This window comes from Hemiscyllium ocellatum, chromosome 14 (assembly GCF_020745735.1).
Source record: "Hemiscyllium ocellatum isolate sHemOce1 chromosome 14, sHemOce1.pat.X.cur, whole genome shotgun sequence".
In the NCBI taxonomy this organism is placed as follows: Eukaryota; Metazoa; Chordata; class Chondrichthyes; order Orectolobiformes; family Hemiscylliidae; genus Hemiscyllium; species Hemiscyllium ocellatum.
In genome coordinates, this window is record NC_083414.1 from 67,056,693 (window position 1) to 67,080,163 (window position 23,471).

Below are 23,471 nucleotides of genomic sequence, written 5' to 3' on the forward strand. Positions count from 1 at the left end.
CAGAACATCACTACAGGCATTCTTCCGAGCAGTGTCCCAGGCACATCCATCATCAGCTGCTTCATAATGATCATCAGCTCCTTCATAATGTTAGAAGTGAATGTTTACTGATGATTACACAATTTTCATTATGATTACTGTTTCCTCAAATGCCAAAGCAGCAACATTCAGTTCAACATTCAGGCTCAGGCTAATAGCTGGCAAGTAATCATTTCCCCAGGAGATTCAATGGTATTACCATTGCAGAATCCCTACCAACATCCTAGGATCTACCGCTGACCAGAAACTGAACTGAAAAGCTACATCAATATTGTGGCTATAAGAGCATGTCAGAAGCAATGAATTCTGTAATGAGTAACTCACCTTCTCAGCTCCGGGACATTCCAGAAAGTGTTCTTCAGGATAGTGTCCCAGACCCAAACATCTTCAGCTGCTTCATCAATACCTTTTCTCTGACATAAGGTCAGAAATGAGTATATTGCCTATGATTGCATAATATTCACCACCATTCGCAACTCCTCAGATACTGAAATAGTCTGTGTTCAAGTGCAACAAAACCTGGACAATATACAGGCTTGAGCTGATAAGTAACCACACACAAATATCAGGGAAATGTCCACCTCCAGTAAGAGACAATCTTACCAGCATCCCTTGACATTCATTGATGTTACCATCACTGATTCCCCACTGTTGACATCTTGGGAGGGATTATTATTGAACATGAACTCAACTGGACTTGCTACATAAACACAGAGGCTGCAAGAGTAAGTCAGAGTCCAGGAATACTGCGCCGGGTAACTCACCTCCTGATTCCCAAAGCCTGTCCACCATGATGTGATGGAATAGGCCCTAAATGCATGGATGGGTGCAGCTCCCCCAACACTCAAGAAGTTTATCATTGAATCATAGAAATCCTACAGTGTGGAAACAGGCCCTTTGGCCGAACAAGTCCTCACCAATCCACTGAAGAATAACCCACCCAGACCTATTCCCCTCCCCTATTATTCTGTATTTACCTCTGACTAATGCACCTAACCCAAACATCCCTGAACACTTTTGACAGTTCAATTGAACCCACTGGGGTGGCAAGGTAACTCAGTGGTTAGGACTGCTGCCTTACAGCAAGAGTGACCCAGGTTTGATTCCAGCCTCAGGCAAATGTCTATATGGAGTTTGCACATTCTCCCTGTATCTGCGTGGTTTCCTCTGGGTGCTCCAATTTCCTCCCACAATCTAAAGATGTACAGACTAGATGAATTAGCCATGCTAAATTGCCCATAGTGTTCAGGGATGTGTAGGTTAGGTGCTTTAGTAGGAGTGAATGTAGAGTAATAAGGATGGGGAATAGGTTTGGGTGGGATACCCTTTGGAGGGTCTGTGTGGACTTGTTGGGCAGAAGGACCTGCTTCCACAATGTAGGGATTCTATGATTCCAAACTTAACAACATCCTGGACAAAGCAGCTGACTTGATTAGCACCACCTCCACCACTAATGCTCAGTAGCATCAGTATCTACAAGATGCTCTTCAGAAATTCACCAAACTCCTTCCAAACCCACTTCCACCTCCATCTAGAAGGACAAGGGCAACAGATACATGCGAACACCACCACCTGCAAATTCCCCTCCAAGTGACTCACCATCCTGACTTGGAATTATATTGCCATTCCTTCATTGTCATGAAGTCAAAATCCTGGAATTCCCTCCCTAAGGGCTTTGTACGTCCTCCTAGAGCAGGTGGACTGCAGGGGTTTAAGAAAACAGCTCATCACCATCTTCTCAAGGGCAATTAGGAATGGTCAATAAATGTTGCCCATGTCCCATGAATGAATAAAAAATAAAAATACATTGTAACCAGGAGTACTAAGCCCCTAATCTTCTTGTTTGAGCTAATTACTGGTTAGTGCCACTTTATCATAATACCATGTGGCAATTTTTATCTGCAGCTCATCAACCTAATTTACCATGCTGTGTGGATTTATGTACATAACTTACAAACTTATAAAAAGTTTTGGAATCTATGGAGACACCATCTATAGAAGGAAAAACAGAGTTCATGTTTCAAGTCATACATGACTATTCCTCTGAACTAGATTCAGGCTCCTGAATCGTGAGAGGAACAGAAATGATAAATTATTTGATAATTTGGTATAGTACCTTCTACATTGCGGATGGAGTGGATTTCTGTGTGGGAAAGCACAAAGTATAAAGTCCTTGCACAGTTCTGAAAGTCCACCTTGTTGATTTTCTGAATCCCAGCCGGCTAATAAGACTGAGTTGAATAAATAAACAATGTATACCATGTATGCTTTTGTAGCATTGGTGTTGAACCATTCAAAATTGCCTTTCAGATATTATTGGTCACGGAATGATCTCCGTGTGTGTGCAGTGAATGCTGAATTTCTCTATGGGTATGAATACTTGGGAAACACTGGTCGTCTGGTCATCACCCCACTCACTGACAGGTAAAGTGGAATTTTCATTACTTTCACATTGTCACACTTTATTCATAATTTTTATTGACGCTGAAATATTTCAGCATTAGAAAATTAAATTATTCAGTCAATGATGTTAATTTCTAGAAACAATAAAGCTACAAATTCTGTGGGTAAACCCTGAAGAGCAAATTTGCAGACAGGGTAATGGTAAAAATGTGTACTGTCCTTTACATGTGAAGTTCAATAATTACATTTCTAACCTTTAGAGTTAAAATGTGTTTATAAACATATCATGACAAAGAGAATGAGTGAGATGCTTCCCTCACTGCTGTAGTATACTGCTATCAGGTTGCTAGTAGAATTTCAGATAAGGACATAAACTGCTTGAATGTTGTGAATTAAATGTATTTTGTGCTCATAATGGTGTTAAGTTAGTATTTATTTTTGCGAATAACTGATGAACCCAGTAAGGATTTTGCATTCACTTTCACACAAGAATATGTTGCCATGTCTTGGAAAGAAAGGAAGTAGTGGAGAACTCTATTGAATAAAAATAAAGAGGAATCACCTAAAACTCTAGACACTTTTAAAGTAGGAAAGTCACCTAGTTTTGAATAGGATGCATAATAGGTACACAAAGGTAGTGCAGGTGAAAATAACAGAGAATCTGACCATAGTCTTTGAATTCTCCTTAGATTTAGAGTGATGCCATAAAACTAAAGGGTTATAAATATGATACCCCTCTTCAAAAAAAAGGGATCAGATTAATCAAGCTACTTGAGCGGGCTGATTGTGCTGTTGGATTTTTGTGTCAGCCTGAGTAATTCTGCTTTACGCAACCTTTCACTGATCCCTTTTGAGAGTATTTGTGATATGTGCTTTGTCCATTGCCAACTGAATGACATTATCTAGGTCCTACAGCTGACATAGAAACTCAGTTTGCATATATAAGAAATCCTGTTTTGGGTGACATTCTTGATGGCTAAACATTGCCTTTGTCTTTGGGTGTGCCAGAAAATTCATAGAAAAATAAAAATGGGGAGAAGACCAGTTGACTGGTCCATTCAATATGGTCATGGCTGATTCTGTAACTCAATGTCATACTCCCACTTCCTCCCTGTACCTCTTGATAGAAGAATAAGCTGGAACCAGTTTTATTTCTCTTGGAAATAAATGATAAGTGAAAAATAGTGGTGAATTGAATTTCTTCTTCAGTTGAATTTAAAGTGCAGTGAATATAAATATTAGTTCATTGAAGTAAAAGGTAAACGAGTTTTCTTAAAGAGTAATTTCAGTGAAGATCGTGTTGAAATACTCTCAGACTTAGATGTGAAACGGAACATGGTTTTCATTCACTTTCATTTATCATCTTTAGACTTTACAAGTTAGTGTTTAGAGGTTCCTTTGGTTTTATTCTATTACTTAATTACTTTATTTCTATTATCCTAATGGAATTTAAAATATTTCTTCCTGTTTCTAGATGCTACCTCACATTAACTGGTGCTTTGCATCTTAAATTTGGTGGCGCTCCAGCTGGACCTGCCGGCACAGGCAAAACTGAAACTACCAAAGACTTGGGTAAAGCTCTTGCAATACAGACCGTTGTTTTCAATTGCTCTGATCAGCTGGACTTCTTAGCAATGGGCAAATTTCTTAAAGGTTTGGCCAGGTATAAAATGAAAAGAATCATGGATGTACAATACTGCTGTTTTCAGACTCTGTGCCACTGATATTAATGTAGATAAATATATGGTTTAGTTCCCTTGGAACATAAAATATGCTTGTACAATAAATAGAAGTCATAAGCAAAGATGAAGGAGTAGATCTGGATTTGATTCTTGACCAATTGCTGATAGTTTCTAGTTTGCATTGTACTTCTAATGTAATAAAACGTCCTTGCTTTGTTTATATAGCAAGCATGAAGTTGGTGTTTGCGATTAATTGTTTAATTCATTGAGATAATTTTAATCAACCCGTTGTATTAATTTAATTGACTCTGTCAACTGTCTAGGTATAAAGGAGGAACAAGTAGTGTGTGGAAAGAGCTGTAACACAAAATAGTTGATAAACTCAAATTAGAAAGAAAGATGTCTCTTGAATGTTGTAAAACAAAATAGGTCACCAAATGATATATGAAAATATTAGGTCAAGTTATCAAAAATGTGGTTAAATAGATAGGTTTTAAAGAGTATATTAAAGGAGGAAAGTAAGGTAGAAAGGTGGAGGTGTGGAAGGGATTTCGTGACAAATCTAGGCAACTGAAAGCACAGCCATGAATGATTAAAGTAGAGATCACAAGAGGCTAGAACTAAAGAAACATCATGGCATTAGTGGCCTGCAGATATTTACAAGAGAGGAGCAATTTTATGAAATAATTGGGAAACAAGAATGAAAATTTTAAAATTAAAATGCCACATGACCAGGAGTCAATCTAGGTTTGTGAACACAAGGTTAATGAAGGATTTAGGTTTAGTGAGAGTAAAGATATTGAGAAGCATGAATCAAGACACAGGAAGAGTTTTGTATCAGCATATGGAGAGTAGAATATGAGAGGCTAATCATACATGTATTGGAACAGTCAAATCTAGAATTACTATGGCATTAATGAGGGTATCAGCAGCTGATGAGCTGAGACAGACCAGAAGTCAGGGGATGGAATGGAAATAGATAAGGGTAGTCTATTACATTAAAACTAATCATATGCTAGGATCTATCTGATGAGGACTTGGCATTCAATTTGAAAGGTCATTTTAGCCTCAAATAAAATGTAAGTGCAGATGCATTTGAACTATGTTTAGTTTTGTGAACCTGAGAGCTTGGTGCTTTTTGTTTTATTTAGATTAACAAGTCAAAGAATCAACTGGGGAACAAGCTATTTTTGACCTGTTGTGTGGAATAAAACAGGGTTAATTAAAAATTTGTGGTAAAGAAGCTACAGTGATCAAAATATAATAACCTTTTACGTTAAGTCTGAGAAAGATTATTTAAGACTGACACTGGGACCTTAAATATGGACAATGTATACTCCAAGGCTATGTAGACAAATTGCTTAAAATAAATCTGGAAACTGCATGAATAGGTCTGATAGTAGACAATAAGTAGACAGTAAATAGCAGTCATTTAGAACATTGATAATTTTAAAAGAAAATATGCTGCTTAAGGGAAAATGATGCACCTGTAGCTAACTAGACTCTAGTGTTTTGTTCACTTTTCCATGCCTGAGAACGATATTGGAAGAATTCTTACATTCCTCACTAAATGTATCTTGTTCTCAATCAGTTTAACCTACGCTTATCAATTCAGCTCTAATTTAGCTGCTCACTATCTGTAGACTATATTTGTTAAAAATAAGTATGTTCTAGCTAATAACTTCTTGTTGTGCATTTTCAGTTCAGGTGCCTGGGCTTGTTTTGATGAGTTTAATCGGATTGATATTGAAGTTTTGTCTGTGGTGGCACAACAGATTACAACAATTCAGAAAGCCCAGCAACAAAGGGTGAGGACTTATTCCTTGATTTTTGCTATTTCTTAAAAATTACTAGTCTTCTTTGATGGTATTTGGAAATGCCAAGAGCATTATGGCAGAGATAGGGGATACGAGATATTGAACAACAGCATGTCAACATAGTTCAGTACTTAATAAAATTATCCAGCCCACCCAATAGTAATCATTATGCATGGAAACATAGCAAAACCACACAGCATCATGACTTGGAACTGTATCACCATTTCTTCACTGTTGCTAGGTCAAAATCCTGGAACTCACACCCTAGTAGCACTGTGCCTGCACTTTAGGACTTGTAGTGGTTCATGAATGTGGCTTAACACTACCTTGTCAAGGGAAGTTAAGGATGAGCAATAACTGCTGGCCATACTCATACAAAATAAAATTATATTCATGCTGACTTCAAACTCAAATTCGAAGAAAAACCTGAAAAATTGAAATGTTTCAAAATATTCTTTCACAAGTTTGTTGCCAAGCTATTACAAATACATTATATTTAAACAAATATAAGAATGAAGACATTAATATTTGAAAAGCTGAAAGGATTCGGAAATATAGGGTACAGTTTGCAAAAATAACTGCAGGAATGGGAATGAGACAAATTGCCTGTTTTCAAAATGGAAAAAATGGAAATGTTTATATCCTTGGAGTTAAAAATAGATTTTAATTTATTTAGCCCATCAATTAAAACTTCATTTTTTTAGGTATCGAGTAAAGCTTCTGGTATGAAGCCATGTCTGTCCTGTAAGGTTCCTATAGTGTACTTCAAATATATCAAGTCATTGTGAAGCTCCATTGCAATTATTTCATCAACATTTATTCCATTATTTCTAATTTGGATAGACCTATGTATTTCTATGTGGTAATTATTCCCTCCACCACTGAAGGAGAGCAGAGATAATGTTTTCACCCCTGTTTGGCAGAAACAATATATCTCAAAAGCTACTGCATGGGTTACAACAAAATATGGTATTAAGTATGGCTCTATGAAGACTATTTTTTGATAAAGGTGCTGCTCGGGATCCAGATGCGTTAATATTGGGAGATGGAGTGAATTGATTTTTTTTCAGATGTTGTGTTGTATTTAACTTTGGAATTTTGTCGATTTAGAATGTTATACATCGTCTCAGCTTCTGAAGTGAATTTTGTCACAGCTGTCAATATCATCATAGAATCTCTACAGTGTGGAAACAGGCCATTCAGCCCATCAAGTACACACCAACCCTCCAGAGAGCACCCTATCCACACCCACCCCAACCCTATCCCTTTAAATATGTATTTCCCACATTTAACCCACTCAGCCTGCACATCCCTAGACAATTTAGCATGGTCAATCCATCTAACCTGCACATCTTTGGACTGTGGGAGAAAACTTGAGCATCCAGAGGAAACCATACAGACATGGGGAGAATGTGCAAACTCTACGCAAACAGAGCATAGATCCTTATCATCTTCTTCAACTGTAGCTAATTGTCACTGATGTATTTATTTAATTCAAAAAATTTTAATTTTAAAAAATCAAGTTTAGTTATTCTGTAACATATAAATGGCTTTCAGATAATATCAAATAATTGTTTCACCGTTTTGCCACACTTCAACTATTCCTGTTATGTCATCACCATCCCCTTCTTTCTATGCCAACACCAACCCTTCCCTCCCTCCAATATGCCGTATATGTCTGTAGTGTATTGTCCGTCAACTAAACCCACTAACACACCTACTCCTTAAATTGACTCATGATACAGTCCAGACAAACAGAAAATAACTTAATATAAACAGTCACAAAACACTTGTATACCTTTACAAGCGAAAAGACTAATTAATAAAGCACATACTTCTTCCATTCTATGTTAATACTATTACAATTGTGCAGTTCTTTGTTGAGGGTCTTTCATGCCTGGATAATGCTCTGTAAATACAAAGCTAAAAACAAAATGTTTTTGTTGAGAACTTCCACCTCCTTGTCGTGATTCCAAGCAAATTCATATCTAACAATCTGCTGTGTAAACTCTGCTCACCAGGGCAGGCAGGTGGCTGTGTGGTTAGGACTGCTACCCCACAATGCTAGGGATTGGTTCAAGGCTGGACTTATACAAGTGTACAAGTGTTTTGTATCTGTTTATAATATAAGTTATTTTTTGTTTGTCTGGATTGTCACATTAGTCAAATTAAGGAGCAGGTGTGTTAGTAGGTTTTGTTTATATGTGGTACGTAATGGACTACAGACATGAAGGGCATACTGAAGGGAGGGAAGGGATGGTGTTAACATAGAAAGAATGAGATGGTGATGACATTACAGGATTAGTTGAAATGTGGCAAAATGGTGAAGCAGTTACTTGATATTATCTGAAAGTCATTTGTATGCTAAAGAATAACTAAACTTGATTTTTTAAAAATCTGCTACATGAATTAAATAAATGCATCAGCAATGACTCTCTACAGTTGAAGGAGATGATAAAGATCTATGCTCCGAACACTTTCTACACAATTTAACCCCAATGGGCATACACCCACACAAAAGTAATTCAAGGAAGGAACAGTCATAAAGATGCTGCAAAACCTGAATCTTATTCAAGGTCTTTATCATGGAACAAGATTGGTTGTTAGGAAGTTGCTTTATTCAATATTAGTTGCTGAAATTATAACAGGTAGATTTAAAGGAAATAAAATGTTCATTGAGCTCTTCAGATGTAGACATATTTTTGCAAATCTGTAGAAAAGAGCTCTTAATTAGATTTTCACAGTCTGACTTTTAATATGTCACAAGATCAGACTGCTCACAAAATAATTGCATTTATATTCCTAGGCCTGTTTTTACACATGGGCAGCTTTATGTAATGTTTTCTAAAGTGAGAAGGTTTGATGCTATTGACGACTTTAATGAAACCATAAGCAGAAAACTTGTACTTAAAGAAACAGCATCACAATGAAGATACTAATTTTACTGCCGGTGTCTGATTATGTTTAATTATTTAAAATATATTAAGTATAGATAAATATAAACAGGAATAAAAACAAAAAAAGTTTTAAAACACAAAAATTGAGAGGAGAATGACAAATTTCATATCATGTAAATGAAAATAGGCTAAAAACTGACTAATTAAAAACTAAGAATTATAAATCTAGTTTACACATTTTCATAAAATGTATAGATTATACACAATGCAATAAATTGACTAATCTAGTACAATTAGAAGCAACTGTGTTGAATAACAATCAACAGGAAAAGTATGGCATTTTTGGCACACCAATATCAATGTTGGACCCTGCACTTTGCCTAAATTGGATTTGCAACTCAGTAATCCCTGACATAGAAATATTAAATGACAGCCAATATAAATAGCTCACAGGCTTGAATGCGTACAAGCACATATCTAATTATCCTTACCTTCAAATAGCGTCTGACTGAAGGTCTGTGATTCGTCTGGCTGAGAGTAATATCTACTTTTTAGATTTATCTAATTCATCATTAATGGATTTAAAATATTCTCCTTGAATTTAATTTGTATTTTAACAGAAGCCAGCAGTGAGGAGCCATTGCTGAGTCCTAATTTACTTTGGCTTCCACTAATCCTCTGGCGCCCCATTTTCTGCAAATTGCCCCCACTATTGGGATCTTCCAGATCTTTTAAGGCAGAATGGGTTTGTAGTAGAAGTTCAAAGAACTATATTCTGTTCATTTGCACTGCCCTTTTATCTTTTTAACCAGATATTGTTCTCTATAGAGAAAAGGAGATTGATGAGAGATTTGATAGAGTTGCACAAGATTATGAGAGGCTTAGATCGAGGTAAATAAGGAAATGCTGATGGTAACAGCAATGGGGGCACGGATTTAAATTCTTGGCAAGAGATATAGGGGGATATGAGGAAGAACTTCTGTATGCAGTGAGTAGTTATGAACTGGAATTTGCTGCCCAATACTGTGACAGAACCAGAAACAATCAGTGAGATCTGAAGGAAATTGAATAGAAACTTAATGTGGGGATTGAGTGGGCTAGGAGGATTGACTGGTTGCTCCACAGAGAGTTGACAAAGACTTGATGGGCCAAAAGGCCATTTTGTGTGCCATAAATGAGTTTGAGTTTATCACTACCACTATATGCATAACTACAAATGAGCCAATTTTAGCAAAAATGTAGGTGAACGAATCCTTAATTTTCGAAGGGGTGGTAATAAAATGGTGAAACAAATATTTTGATCACTAAATATATGAAGAGTATAAAAGAAAATAACTTTATTAATCACAGGTCAGATTCAGCTGGAATTGTTATGGAAGTGATGGACAGGGTTGTTAAAACGAACAAGCATTAGTCAGTAATGTCCTGCTGACTGATGCCCAGACTAGGTTCCACCGCTCAGCACTTGACCCTTCTAGTGACTTGATCAAAACATAGTTAAATGAGATGAACTCCAGAGATGAGGTGCAAGTGACATCAAGGCAACATTTAATCTAGTTTAGCATCGAGAAGTTAGCAAGTCTAAAGTTAATGGGAATCAGTTGGAAAACTCTTTGATAGTTTGAGTCATACAAAGAAGGTAATTATGGTCAATCATCTCAGTCCCAGCACATCACTGCAGCAGCTCCTCAGGATAGTGCCTTAGACCCATCCATCTTCAGCCAGTTCTATTCATCTTAAGATCAGGAGTGGGGATGTTTGTTGATGATTCACAAAATTCAACATCACTCACAACTCCTCAGATGTTGAATCTGTCTGTGCAGTAAGACCTGGGCTTGCCATATATTAACCTTGAGTTAATATATGGCAAGTAGTATTGGTCCTACACAAGATCTAGGCAATGACCATCTCAATTAGAGAGAATCTAACCAACTCTCCATGAGATTCATAATAAAATTAATACCACCGAATTCTGCATCTCCTGGAGATTACCGTTGATCCAAAATTTAACTGGATCAGTCATATAAATACTGTGGCTACAAGAACAGATCAGTTGCCTTGGAACCCTGCAGCAATTAACTAACCTCAAGACCCTAAAATTTGTTCACCATCTACGAAGCATAACTCAGGAATGTGATGGATTAGTCTCCATTTGCCCGGTTGAGTGCAGCTTCAACAATAATTAAGAAACTTAACAATATCCAGGACAGTGATTTATTGGTACTTCATTCATTACCTCCACTATTGATGCACAATTGTTGCAGTGTGTACCATTTACAGGATACTCTGCAGCAACTTAACAAGATTCCTTCAACAGTATCTCCCAAGCCTTCAACTTCTACAGCTAGGACAAGAGCAGCAGAAGCACTGGAGCATATCTACTTGCAGGTTTCCTTCAAATCCCCACACCATCCTGACTTGCTGTTTTGCTGTTATGTCAAAATCCGGGGACTCCCTATTAGTCAGCCCTGTGGATGCATCTACCCTCATGGGTTGCAAAGTTTCAGGTGTAGCTCGCCACCACCTTCTCAACCTCTGTTAAGGATGGACAATCACTGCTGGCCTAGCAAGCATGCTTGCAACCTGTGAATGAATTTTTAAAAATTATGAATTTGTGTTTTCTGTACAATGATTCCAAATATACCTAGATATGAGAGCTTTAACAATGTAAAAAGTTTAAGTGCTGCATATGATTGTTCACACCTTTACAATCCAGCAAAGGGACTCAATGTTGTGAATGTTTTTGCAGGTTGATCGATTCATGTTTGAAGGCATTGAGATCACACTGATACCATCCTGTGCTGTCTTCATTACCATGAACCCTGGCTATGCTGGTCGCACAGAGTTACCTGATAATCTTAAGGTAGGCAAAGTTTTATTAGCGACATCTTCTAGATTAGACATTTTGCATGCCACCTGTAATACATGAAAGACAAATAACAGAATTTATATATAGGCTGGTAGGTTGAGTTGGAGTGAGGTGAGTGGAAGCTCATGAGGAACATGCAAGTTAAAAGAGATGTTGGATTACATTACATGTTTCTGTGATGCAAATTCTATGTGGCCCAGATCTTGCAGTCTCCAGATTGTAGGAGACCTGATATACAAACCAGGGTGTGAATCAGGACCCTGTGAAAGTCCTGATGTGCTGAACCTCTAAAGGGTAATTCTCTTGTATTCTGAGACCATCTGAAAATGGCCTGGATTTTTATGTCGTCATTGTCTACGGGAATAGTACCAGAGGACTGGAGGATAGCGAATGTGGTCCCATTGTTCAAGAAAGGGAGTAGGGATAGCCCTAGTAACTATAGGCCAGTGAGTCTGACTTCAGTGGTGGGCAAAGTCTTAGAGAGAATGGTAAGGGATAAGATTTATGAACATCTGGGTAGGAATAACGTGATCAGGGATAGCCAGCATGGTTTTGTGAAGGGCAGGTCGTGCCTCACAAACCTTATTGAGTTCTTTGAGAAGGTGACTAAGGAAGTGGATGAGGATAAAGCAGTAGATGTTGTGTATATGGATTTTAGTAAGGCGTTCGATAAGGTTCCCCATGGTAGGCTAATGCTAAAACTTCGGAGGTATGGCATTGAGGATACATTAGAGGTTTTGGATTAGGAATTGGCTGGCTGGAAGGAGACAGAGGGTAGTAGTTGATGGATTATGTTCATCTTGGAGCGCAGTTACTAGCGGTGTACCACAAGGATCTGTTTTGGGACCATTGCTTTTTGTTGCATTGGATAGGCATTTGGAAGTTATTGGGCTAGTATAGGTTAGGTAGGATTCGGTCGGCGCAACATCGAGGGCCGAAGGGCCTGTACTGCGCTGTATCCTTCTATGTTCTATGTTCTATGTAAAATATTTTTGACTTTGATTAAAATTTGGTTGCTTTGAACAGTTCAAACTATTTACCTGGATAATTGTCCATTCTGACTAAATTTTAGGCAGAGTCCAACTCCTACATAACTTTACAAATGGCACCCAAGCAATCAATCACATTGATCTCACCTCCCCCATTTCCCTGCCAATATCTCACACCAATTCGGCTAATCCCTTGATCTCTTCCAACTTTTTAAAATTTCATTCATAGGATGAGGGTGTTGCTGGCCAAACCCAGCATTTATTACTCATCCCTAATTGCCCAGAGGGCAGTTAAAACAGTAGATCTGGAGTCACATGTAGACCAGACTTGGTCAGAATGGGAGATTCCTTCCCAAAAGGATATTATTGAACCAGATGGGTTTTTCCAACAATTGACGATGGATTCATGGTCATCGTTAGACCCTTACTTCCAGATTTTACTGAGTTCAAATTACACCATCAGCCGTGGTGTGATTCCAGCTTGGGTCCCCTGTCTATTACCTGGGTCTCTGGATTAACAGTCGAGTGATAATATCTTTAGGCCATTGCCTCCCTATATCCTTTAGTGCATGAACATTCCCATAATTTCTCCTGACCTGATTACATTTTCTGACCTGACTAGCCTCCGTCACCTGGCCAACCCTTGATCTGATTATGCCCTGACCATCTCCAAACAATGTGACTACTCCCAATTTACCCATCCTATCTGCTATTCTACTGTGCTGCCATTGCCAAACTACCTATCTGATACACATCTGCAAGCATACCGACCTGGCATTCTACCAGTCTTCAATCCTACCCTCCTGCCACCAACCCATATGCCACCATAATCCCTTGCCATTCTGCCAATATTTGTATTTATCATGCTACCTATCTGCCATCCTTCCCACTTATACGCCAACCTGTTTGAACAATAGTGTAACTTGAACAGAAAAAGAACATAGTTATTGTTTTTATATATTTTTATTTACTGCTACACATCTAAAATTGGAATATATAAAATATATGCAAAATCCAGCAATCACCCTCCACCATTTTCACAACCTACGGTCAGACTCCACCACCAAAAACATATTTCCCTCCCCATCCATGTCTGCATTCCGTAGGGTCCGTTTTCTCTGCGACTCCCTTGTTAGGTCCACGCTCCTCACTAAGTCCCTCTCCCTGGGACCTTCCCCTGCTGCTGTAAGAGGTGCAAAACCTGTGGCCACACCTCATCCCTCATCTCAGTCCAAGGCCCCAAAGGACCATTCCAAATCTGGCAGAGATTTACTTGTACATCCTCCAACCACATTTATTGCATCTAAGTGCTCTCGATGTGGTGTCCTCTACATTGGAGAGGCCAAGGACAAACTCACAGGATGGTTCAGGGGACATCTCTGGTCCATACGCACCAACCAACCACACCTTCCAGTAGCCATTTCAACTCCCCCTCCCACTCCTCTGAGGATGTATCCATCCTGGACCTCCTCCACCACCAACACAACCGGAGGAGGAACACCTCATTTTCCACCTCAGCAGCCTACAACCACACAGCATGAACACTGAATTCACCAGTTTCCAAATCTCCCCTCCTGTATCCCATCGTAGATCCAAACCTCCGACTCAGATCTGTCCTCTTGACCTAACCTACCTGTCCATCTTGCTTCCCACCTATCCACTTCACACTTCCTATTGACCTCCTACATCACCTCCTACCTTCACCCACCTATTACCATCACAGCTACCTTTACCCTAGTCCCACGCCTCCACTCCTATTTATTTCTCAGTCCCCTTCTTACCCCCAGTCCTGAAGAAGGGTTATATCAGACTCTCATGCTCCTTGAATGCTGCCTGACCTGCTGTGCTTTTTACAGTGCCATGCTTTATCAAGTCTGACTCTCCAGCATCTGTAGTCCTCACTTTCTCCTAGTCTGTGCTATTATTATGTACACTGCATCTTTAACAGAAATGGAACATAAACAGTGTCTGTGCAAATTTACATAACATTGTATCTTAACTAGAATTGGAATTTGTAAGTTATTAGCATTGAGCATTGCTATAAAAAAGAGACATGCTGTTGAAGCCTTGCATTCATACACAGTTCAGGACCGAAGCAAAAACGCCTAACTTAAAGTCATAGTCATAGAGATGTACAGCACGGAAACAGAGCACAGCCATTGTTTCTTGTTTATCCACGGTTAATGGTACTTCATCAAAGAACTCCAAGAAATTTGTTAACTGTGATTACATGTGACTTTGCCTGATTACCTTGACTTTTTTCTTAGTGCCTGCTAATAATAGCTTATAAAAAGAACCGCTATGACAGACCAAACTGACTTGTTTTTCTCCTGCAATAAAAATAGAAAGTTCTGGAGAAATTGTACAGGTTATGTATCATTTTGGAGAGAAATAGATTTAATATTCAAGTCTGATATGAAGCTTCTTCAGTTCTGCTACTTACCATTTAAGATAGGAGTTGGATATTATTGTCAGCATGCCACTGTCAAGTCAAAGAGGATAGCCTTCACTCAGGAGGTCCCAACATAATAAGACAAAGGCAGCCTCTAAGGCAGTTGGCATCAAAATCCTCTCCTGCTCACTGCCAAATGATGGGCAGCAAGCCACACATCTTAAAACCTTTGACCTTTTTGTGGGTTATTGTCCTCCTGTGATGGGAAAGAAGTAGGTATTACAAAAGTGGATGTCACTGTTGGTGTAGATGGGAAAGCATCCCAAGTGAGCGTGATAGATCATGACCTCTGATAGGAGGTGGAGGGCAGTAGCAGAGAAAGCTTAAGTGTGAGATATTAGAGAGAAGAGGTAGAACTTATGCTGACAGAGTGGAGAAGGACATGAACCTTTTTACAGGTACGAGACATTTCTCTAGATGGCTTAGACAGCTTTAAACCAGATTACAACTTCCGAGGAGCCTATTTTTGTGGCCTCCATGCTACTCCTGGGGGAAGAGGAAGTCCCTCCTGTGCACACCCTTTTCAGCAAGTCCTCTGGGATCATGCCTGGAAAGTGGGTCACTGATTTCCTCTATCTGCCATGTCTAGGGCAAATATCAGCAATTGTGCAGGGCAATTCTGGACTGACAGTTTTTAAAGATGGTGTGGGTGAAAGGAATGTCAGTGAATTCCCGGATATCTGCTGAGTGGTGTGATGTTCTGGTGCATGGTAAAATGAGGCAGAAATTGGATGTGAAAGACATCAAGGCAGGGTAGATAATTAATGAATCGAGTTTGGTAAGATTGGGCAAGAAAACTTGCTGAGCCATATGGCAAGAAGTCCTCCAAAATCTTGATGCATCTATGACATCATCAAAAAAACATAAACTGCAGCTCAAAGATAGGAGAATACAAGAGTAAGCTAGTGTATAGGTGTCCAAATGTGAAAAGAATTATATTATCTCAGGTAAAAGTTGACAAATCAAAGGTAGGAGAAATTATAAGTGGGAATAAAGAAATTAAGGGAACAGTAAATTAAAATATTGCATTCAATATTTTAATTCAGTAGAAGGGACATTATTCCTTTGAAACTATCTGAAATTTCCAGGATTTGCACATGTATCCCAAAGTTGCTGTCTGCAATTCTATGCTTCTCTACAGGATGTACTGTTGAAGTGCTGTTAGATTACAATCAAATAGAAATTAACAAGGTCCAAAATTCCACTCTTACATTCTTATTCCTGCTGTAAAAATCCTTGAAAAAGTTATATCCTGTTGGCTGAAGTATTTCTAGATTTTTAACAGCGTTCTAAGTTCACAATTATTGACAAGCAGTTCCACTGGTCCTGTGAAAGTAATTTTATATTTGTCTAATGTCAGGTATCTCCACTATAAGAAATTTCACATTTTTCAATGCAGTTTTATCAAGCAATGTTAAGACAGCTTAGCTTCTACCATAATCACATGTCTATTTTGCAATAATTTATTTCATTACCGGTAAAATGTAGAACTTCAGAGTGAAGGAATTCAGCAATATGTATTTCCTAGATTGCTGTCTGAGAGAATACTTCATTCTGATTGTTTCCTTGATTACATCGCTGTTGAATATCCGGAAATCTCCTTGACCTTGTTCTATATTCAAAATAAAATTGGGAAAAATGTGATCTGTGCCATGGGGATTGCTTTATTTCTGTGGGCATCTTTCTTTGAGATCAATGATGCTTCTCCACTGACAGCAAATTCCAACAATAAGCCAGAATCATGGCATGGAAAACAGAACGTGCAAGAAATGAAAGCAATGTAGCACTACAGAGATAGTGGAACAGGGGATATATTTTGAAGAGATTTCTCGATGGAGGAGCCTTTTGGAATAAGTTAACAATGATATAGAGAGTTGAAGTCAGTTTGGTGTGAACAGAATTAATGGAATTTGTAAGCATCAGGTAGTCAGGATGGCAGAGTTTTAATGAATTACTTAGGTAGGATAGAAATTGGGAGCATGTCATAATGAATTAGTGAAGCTGAGTTTGGAGATGATAAGTCGTCAAAAAAAGGTTCAATGAAGGGGTGAGCTTGCAATGGAGGCAAGCAAATTTACTGGTCAAAACAGGACACTGGTGGTAAAGCAGAATTTTGAGTTTGAAGTTGAACACCAAATAGGAAAGCAGGTTGCCATGTTGGGCACAGTCTAAGCAAACAACAAAAAAGGAGCGGAATCAACTTTGAGATTCTGATGATGCCAACATTGACAAGGGAGCCTCTGAAATGCCCATCTTCTTCCTCAGCCAAGGATTCCCCAGCACCATATCGACAGGGTCCTCAGCAGGGTCTGACCCATCTCCCACACTTCTGCCCTCATTCCCCCCTCTTCCTTCCCACAACAGCCATAGAGTCCCACTTGTCCTCACTAACCATCCCACCAGCATCCACATCCTGAGGATCATTAGCTGCCATTTCCACTACCTCCAGCAGGATGCCATCACCAGACACATAATCCCCTTCCCTCCCTTGTCAGCTTTCTGCAAGTACCTTTCCCTCAGGGACACTCTGGTCCACTTCTCCTTCACTCCCAACACCCCCCACAGCCCCACTGCAACTTCACCTGCAACCACAGAAGGTGAATCACCTGCCATTTACTTCCTCCATCCTCAGTATCCAAGGGCCCAAACACACTTTCCAGGTGAAGCAGCATTTTACCTGTATTTCACTCAATCTACTGTATTCAGTCCTCACAATGTGGTTTTCTCTACATTGGAGAAATGAAACATAAACTGGGAGAACAGCATCTCATTTTCCACTTGGGAACTTTACACCCTTCTGGAGATGGAATTCAACAATTTTAGGGCTTAAGGCACCTTCTCCCATGATCTTACCCCAACACCCATACACCAAGCCTTGTTATCACCTGATCTGCCATTACACACAATTAATGTTGGTTAGTAATTGGCCCTATTAGTAGCTATTTGTTCTTCTAAGCTGACTGTTATCTACTCCTATGTCTGTCCAACTGTTCTTCTCTCTCTTTAGGCTCTATCTTCCCCGATCATTTACTCCTTACCTCCTCCCCCATCCCTATCGTTTGCATAAAAAACAGCTTCTTCCTAGCTACCATCAGTTCTGAAGAAAGGTGACTGGAACCGAAATGTTATCTCTGATTTCTCTCCACAGATGCTGCCAGATCTACTGAGCTTTTCCACCATTGTGTGTTTTTGTTCCATCTAACATGCAGAGTTGGGGATGGTAGCATCGCTGTAAGCATTGCCAAATTTAAACAAGTAGATTGATTAGATAGCAAAGGTCTGAGTTGAGGACTGGGAGCCAGAGAGCAAAGTTAGGTGTTATCAACAGATACGGAAGCTTGACCCAATGCTTTGGTGACAGCATTAAAAGCTAACTTGTTAACAGAAAATAAGACTAAGCTAACAATGGAAGCTTAAAAACAGGAAGTAATTGTGGAAAAGCAGGAGGATACTTGCAGCATGGGTTGGTAGCTGGGATTTCGATGTTGTGGCTATTACGGAGACTTGGGTAGAACAGGGACAGGATTGGCTGTTGCAGGTTCCAGGGTTTAAATGTTTTAGTAGGGTCAGAGGTGGGGGTAAAAGAGGGGGAGGTGTGGCATTCCTTGTCAAAGATAGTATTACAGCAGTGGAAAGGACGAAGGATGAAGACTCGCCATCTGAGGTAGTTTGGGCTGAGCTTAGAAATAGGAAAGGTACGGTCACCCTGTTAGGAGTTTTCTACAGGCCTCCTAATAGTCCTAGAGACATAGAAGAAAGGATTGCGAGGATGATTCAGGAGAAGAGTGAAAGTAATAGGGTGGTTATTATGGGGGACTTTAACTTTCCAGATATTGACTGGAAAAGCTATAGCTCGAGTACATTAGATGGGTTGGTGTTTGTCCAATGTATGCAGGAGGGTTTCCTGACACAGTATGTAGACAGGCCAACAAGAGGTGAGGCAATACTGGATTTGGTTCTGGGTAATGAACCAGGCCAGGTATTAGAATTGGAGGTAGGTGAGCACTTTGGAGACAGTGACCACAATTCGGTGACTTTTACTCTAGTGATGGAGAGGGATAAGTATGCACTACAGGGCAAGAGTTATAGCTGGGGGCAGGGAAATTATGATGCGGCGAGACAGGACTTAGGATGCGTGGCTTGGAAAAGTAGGCTTCAAGGGAAGGGTACAATCGATATGTGGGGCTTGTTCAAGGAGCAACTATTGAGTGTCCTTGATAAGTATGTACCTGTCAGGCAGGGAGGAAAGGGTCGTGTGAGGGAGCCGTGGTTTAATAAGGAATTGGAATCCCTTGTTAAAGGGAAGAGGGCAGCCTATGTAAAGATGAGGCGTGAAGGTTCAATTGGGGCGATTGAGAGTTATAAGGTAGCCAGGAAGGATCTAGAGAGAGAGCTAAGAGCAGCAAGGAGGGGACATGAAAAGTCCTTCGTTGGTAGGATTAGGGAAAACCCAAAGGCTTTCTATAGGTATGTCAGGAATAAAAGAATGACTAGAGTAGGAATAGGTCCAGTCAAGGATAGTAGTGGGAAGTTGCGTGTGGAGGCTGAAGAAATTGGGGAGACACTGAATGAATACTTTTCGTCAGTATTCACTCAGGAACAGGACATTGTTGCCGATGTGAATATTGAGTCACAATTAATTAGAATGGATGGCTTTGAGGTATGTAGGGAAGAGGTGTTGGAAATTCTGGAAAGGATGAAAATAGATAAGTCCCCTGGGCCTGATGGCATTTATCTTAGGATTCTCTGGGAAGCAAGGGAGGAGATTGCAGAGCCATTGACCTTGATTTTTATGTCCTCGTCTACAGGAATAGTGCCAGAAGACTGGAGGATAGCAAATGTGGTTCCCCTGTTCAAGAAGGGGAGTGGGGATAACCCTAGTAACTATAGGCCGGTGAGTCTTACCTCTGTTGTGGGCAAAGTCTTAGAGAGAATTGTAAGGGATAGGATTTATGAACATCTGGATAGGAATAATGTGATCAAGGATAGTCAGCATGGTTTTGTGAAGGGCAGGTCGTGCCTCACAAACCTTATTGAATTCTTTGAGAAGGTGACTAAGGAGGTGGATGAGGGTAAAGCAGTAGATGTGGTGTATATGGATTTTAGTAGGCGTTTGATAAGGTTCCCCATGGTAGGCTACTGCAAAAAATACGGAGGTATGGCATTGAGGGTGAGTTGGAGGTTTAGATTAGGAATTGGCTGGCTGGAAGAAGACAGAGGGTAGTAGTTGATGGTAAAGGTTCATCTTAGAGTGCAGTTACCAGCGGTGTTCCGCAAGGATCTGTTTTGGGACCATTGCTGTTTGCCATTTTTATCAATGACCTGGAGGAGGGGCTAGAAGGTTGGGTGAGCAAGTTTGCGGATGATACGAAAGTCAGTGGAGTTGTTGACAGTGAGGAAGGATGTGGCAGGTTACAGCGGGATATAGATAAGCTGCAGGGCTGGGCAGAAAGGTGGCAAATGGAGTTCAATGTAGCTAAGTGTGAAGTGATTCACTTTGGTAAGAGGAACAAGAAGATGGAGTACTGGGCTAATGGTCGGATATTTGATAGTGTGGATGAGCAGAGGGATCTTGGTGTACACAGATCTCTGAAAGTTGCTACCCAGGTAAATAGTGCTCTGAAGAAGGCATATGGCGTACTGGCTTTTATTGGTAGAGGAATTGAGTTCCGGAGTCCGGAGGTCATGTTGCAGTTGTATAAGACTCTGGTGCGGCCGCATCTGGAGTATTGTGCGCAGTTTTGGTCGCCATACTATAGGAAGGATGTGGAGGCACTGGAACGGGTGCAAAGGAGGTTTACAGGATGTTGCCTGGTATGGTAGGAAGATCATATGAGGAAAGGTTGAGGCACTTGGGGCTGTTTTCTTTGGAGAAAAGAAGGTTTAGGGGTGACTTGATAGAAGTGTACAAGATGATTAGGGGGTTTAGATAGGGTTGACCATGAGAACCTTTTTCCATGTATGGAGTCAGATATTATGAGGGGGCATAGCTTTAAATTAAGGTGGTAGGTATGGATTAGCAGAGATGGCCCAGTTTTAATTATTAGATTACTTACAGTGTGGAAACAGGCCCTTCGGCCCAACAAGTCCACACCGACCCGCCGAAGCGCACCCACCCAGACCCCATTCCCCTACATTGACCCCTGCACCTAACACTACGGGCAATTTAGCACGGCCAATTCACCTAACCTGCACATCTTTGAACTGTGGGAGGAAACCGGAGCACCCGGAGGAAACCCACGCAGACACGGGGAGAATGTGCAAACTCCACACAGTCAGTCGCCTGAGGCGGGAATTGAACCCAGGTCTCTGGCGCTGTGAGGCAGCAGTGCTAACCACTGTGCCACCGTGCCGCCCTTAAACAGGCGGACAGATAGGACAGATGTTAGGGGTAGATTCTTTACTCAGCGAGTCGTGAGTTCATGGAATGCCCTACCAGTAACAGTGGTGGACTCTCCCTCTTTATGGACATTTAAACAGGCATTGGATAGGCATATGGAGGATAGTGGGCTAGTGTAGGTTAGGTGGGCTTGGTTCGGCGCAACATCGAGGGCCGAAGGGCCTGTACTGCGCTGTATTTTTCTATGTTTCTATGTTTCTATATAACCCATGACAAAGAACAGTAGAGACAGGTAGAGTGAAACACCGTGGTACTACAGAGAAAGATTATGTTAGCACTGAAGAAGTGAATATTTTATAGCACTTTCATGGCACATGAACCATGTCCTATATAAACAGGTGAAAGTAGAACGACTTTGCTTCTGTACGTCACCTTTGTAACAAATTCGTAACATGACCGAAAATAGTAAATAAAAATATATATTGGTCCACTCTGAAAAGTTTGACATTGCAGTTCCTACACTGTGTCACAGTTTCAGACAGTACTGCAGGCCTGCTACAGTGTAATTATTGTCGATGAAGTTCTCAACATTAACTCCTCAAAAATAAGCAGAAGGAGAGGTTAAAAATTAGAACAGGGAGAACAGATCCTCAATCCACTATGTATCCACCTCCTGTCATTTTTATAATGGTGAGTTCTGCATATACTTGCAGCCTGCCTGGGGATACAGAATAATTAATTATCATTTTTAAATTAGTCTCTCATATTGCATTTGGAAACCTGATTTAAATTTAACAGCTATTGGCCAGGTTACCTGGGGCTTTTAGAAACCTGATAGTGAAATGGATGTAGAAACTGCTGTCTTCAGAAAATTATTAACAGTCAGAGTACTCTGAATTGTTCTTGCCAGGAAAATTGTATTCCCTTTGCCACTTCAACAAAAACTATAACATCCTTTTTGTCTATCACAACTTGTCTTCATTGAACACTCCCCCAAGTTCCCTTCAGACCCAGTAGTCCCTGGCTGGAGTCTTCCTGCAGACTTTTTCACCTAGCAGCTAGCCTGTCAGCTTGCTGACTGCTGCCAGGTGAGAAACTGATGTAATAAAATCTCCTGCTCTAATAAAATCCTATCCTAACTCTGGGTCTTAAGGGTTGACCCCACCAACACACTCCATCACTCAATTCTCTTCTCCCTATAAATTTTGGTGTCAAAATGTTAATTACATTTACTTTTCAAGAGCAGCAATTAGTTCCCAATTAGTCAAAGTCACCAGTTTAGGGATTTAATTTATATTGTATTCCATTGTGTTCTGTTCTTGCACTATGGTTTGAAATGTATTTTCTGTGTTTGTTGAATGGTAATAGGTTTCCTGTTGTTTAGGCTTTGTTTAGGCCAGTAGCCATGATGGTCCCTGACTACGCCATGATTGCTGAGATTTCTCTGTATTCCTTTGGGTTTAGCAACGCCAAAGTTCTCGCGAAGAAAATCACCTCAACTTTCAAACTATCCTCTGAGCAACTCAGTTCACAGGTAACTTAGAAGTTTAAAAGTAACAGTATTCTCTTTGCAATCTAATATCTTAAGTGTATCTTTATACTCTTATTGGACCTAGTTGGAAATACATTGGATTACCTCATCAAAACGTTATATTTCTTTAAAAAATGTTGAATAATAATGTAGATTGACATTCAAGGTACCCAAATATATCATTAAGCCATCTGTATATGAGACCATCATGATGAAGGTGGTGTCCCTGCCTCTGTGCCAGAATCCCTTGTTCAAGACTAGGAAAGTGCAGTCATGATGTGGCCAGACTTGAGTATCAATCTGCAACCAATCCACCAATTAGACTTTAACAATGAGAGGGGCTCCTGATCAGATGCATGATGAAAAAAATTGGAAACCCTTTCATCACTATTCACTTTCTCCAGATACCTAATGTTGCAACATCAACAGGCACTCCTTGGGGGGAGCTAGTT

The 23,471-nt window shown here is 40.0% G+C and overlaps 1 protein-coding gene across 1 annotated transcript in view; it reads left to right on the forward strand.

The window, feature by feature from the left end:
- Positions 1-23,471, forward strand: part of dnah1 (dynein, axonemal, heavy chain 1) — a 437,548-nt gene that overhangs the window by 162,044 nt on the left and 252,033 nt on the right. Inside the window, exons 27-31 of the mRNA XM_060835044.1 lie at positions 2,350-2,463; positions 3,917-4,105; positions 5,827-5,932; positions 11,588-11,701; positions 22,873-23,022. Coding sequence (XP_060691027.1) covers positions 2,350-2,463; positions 3,917-4,105; positions 5,827-5,932; positions 11,588-11,701; positions 22,873-23,022 — 673 coding nt within the window. The remainder of the gene's footprint in view (positions 1-2,349; positions 2,464-3,916; positions 4,106-5,826; positions 5,933-11,587; positions 11,702-22,872; positions 23,023-23,471) is intronic.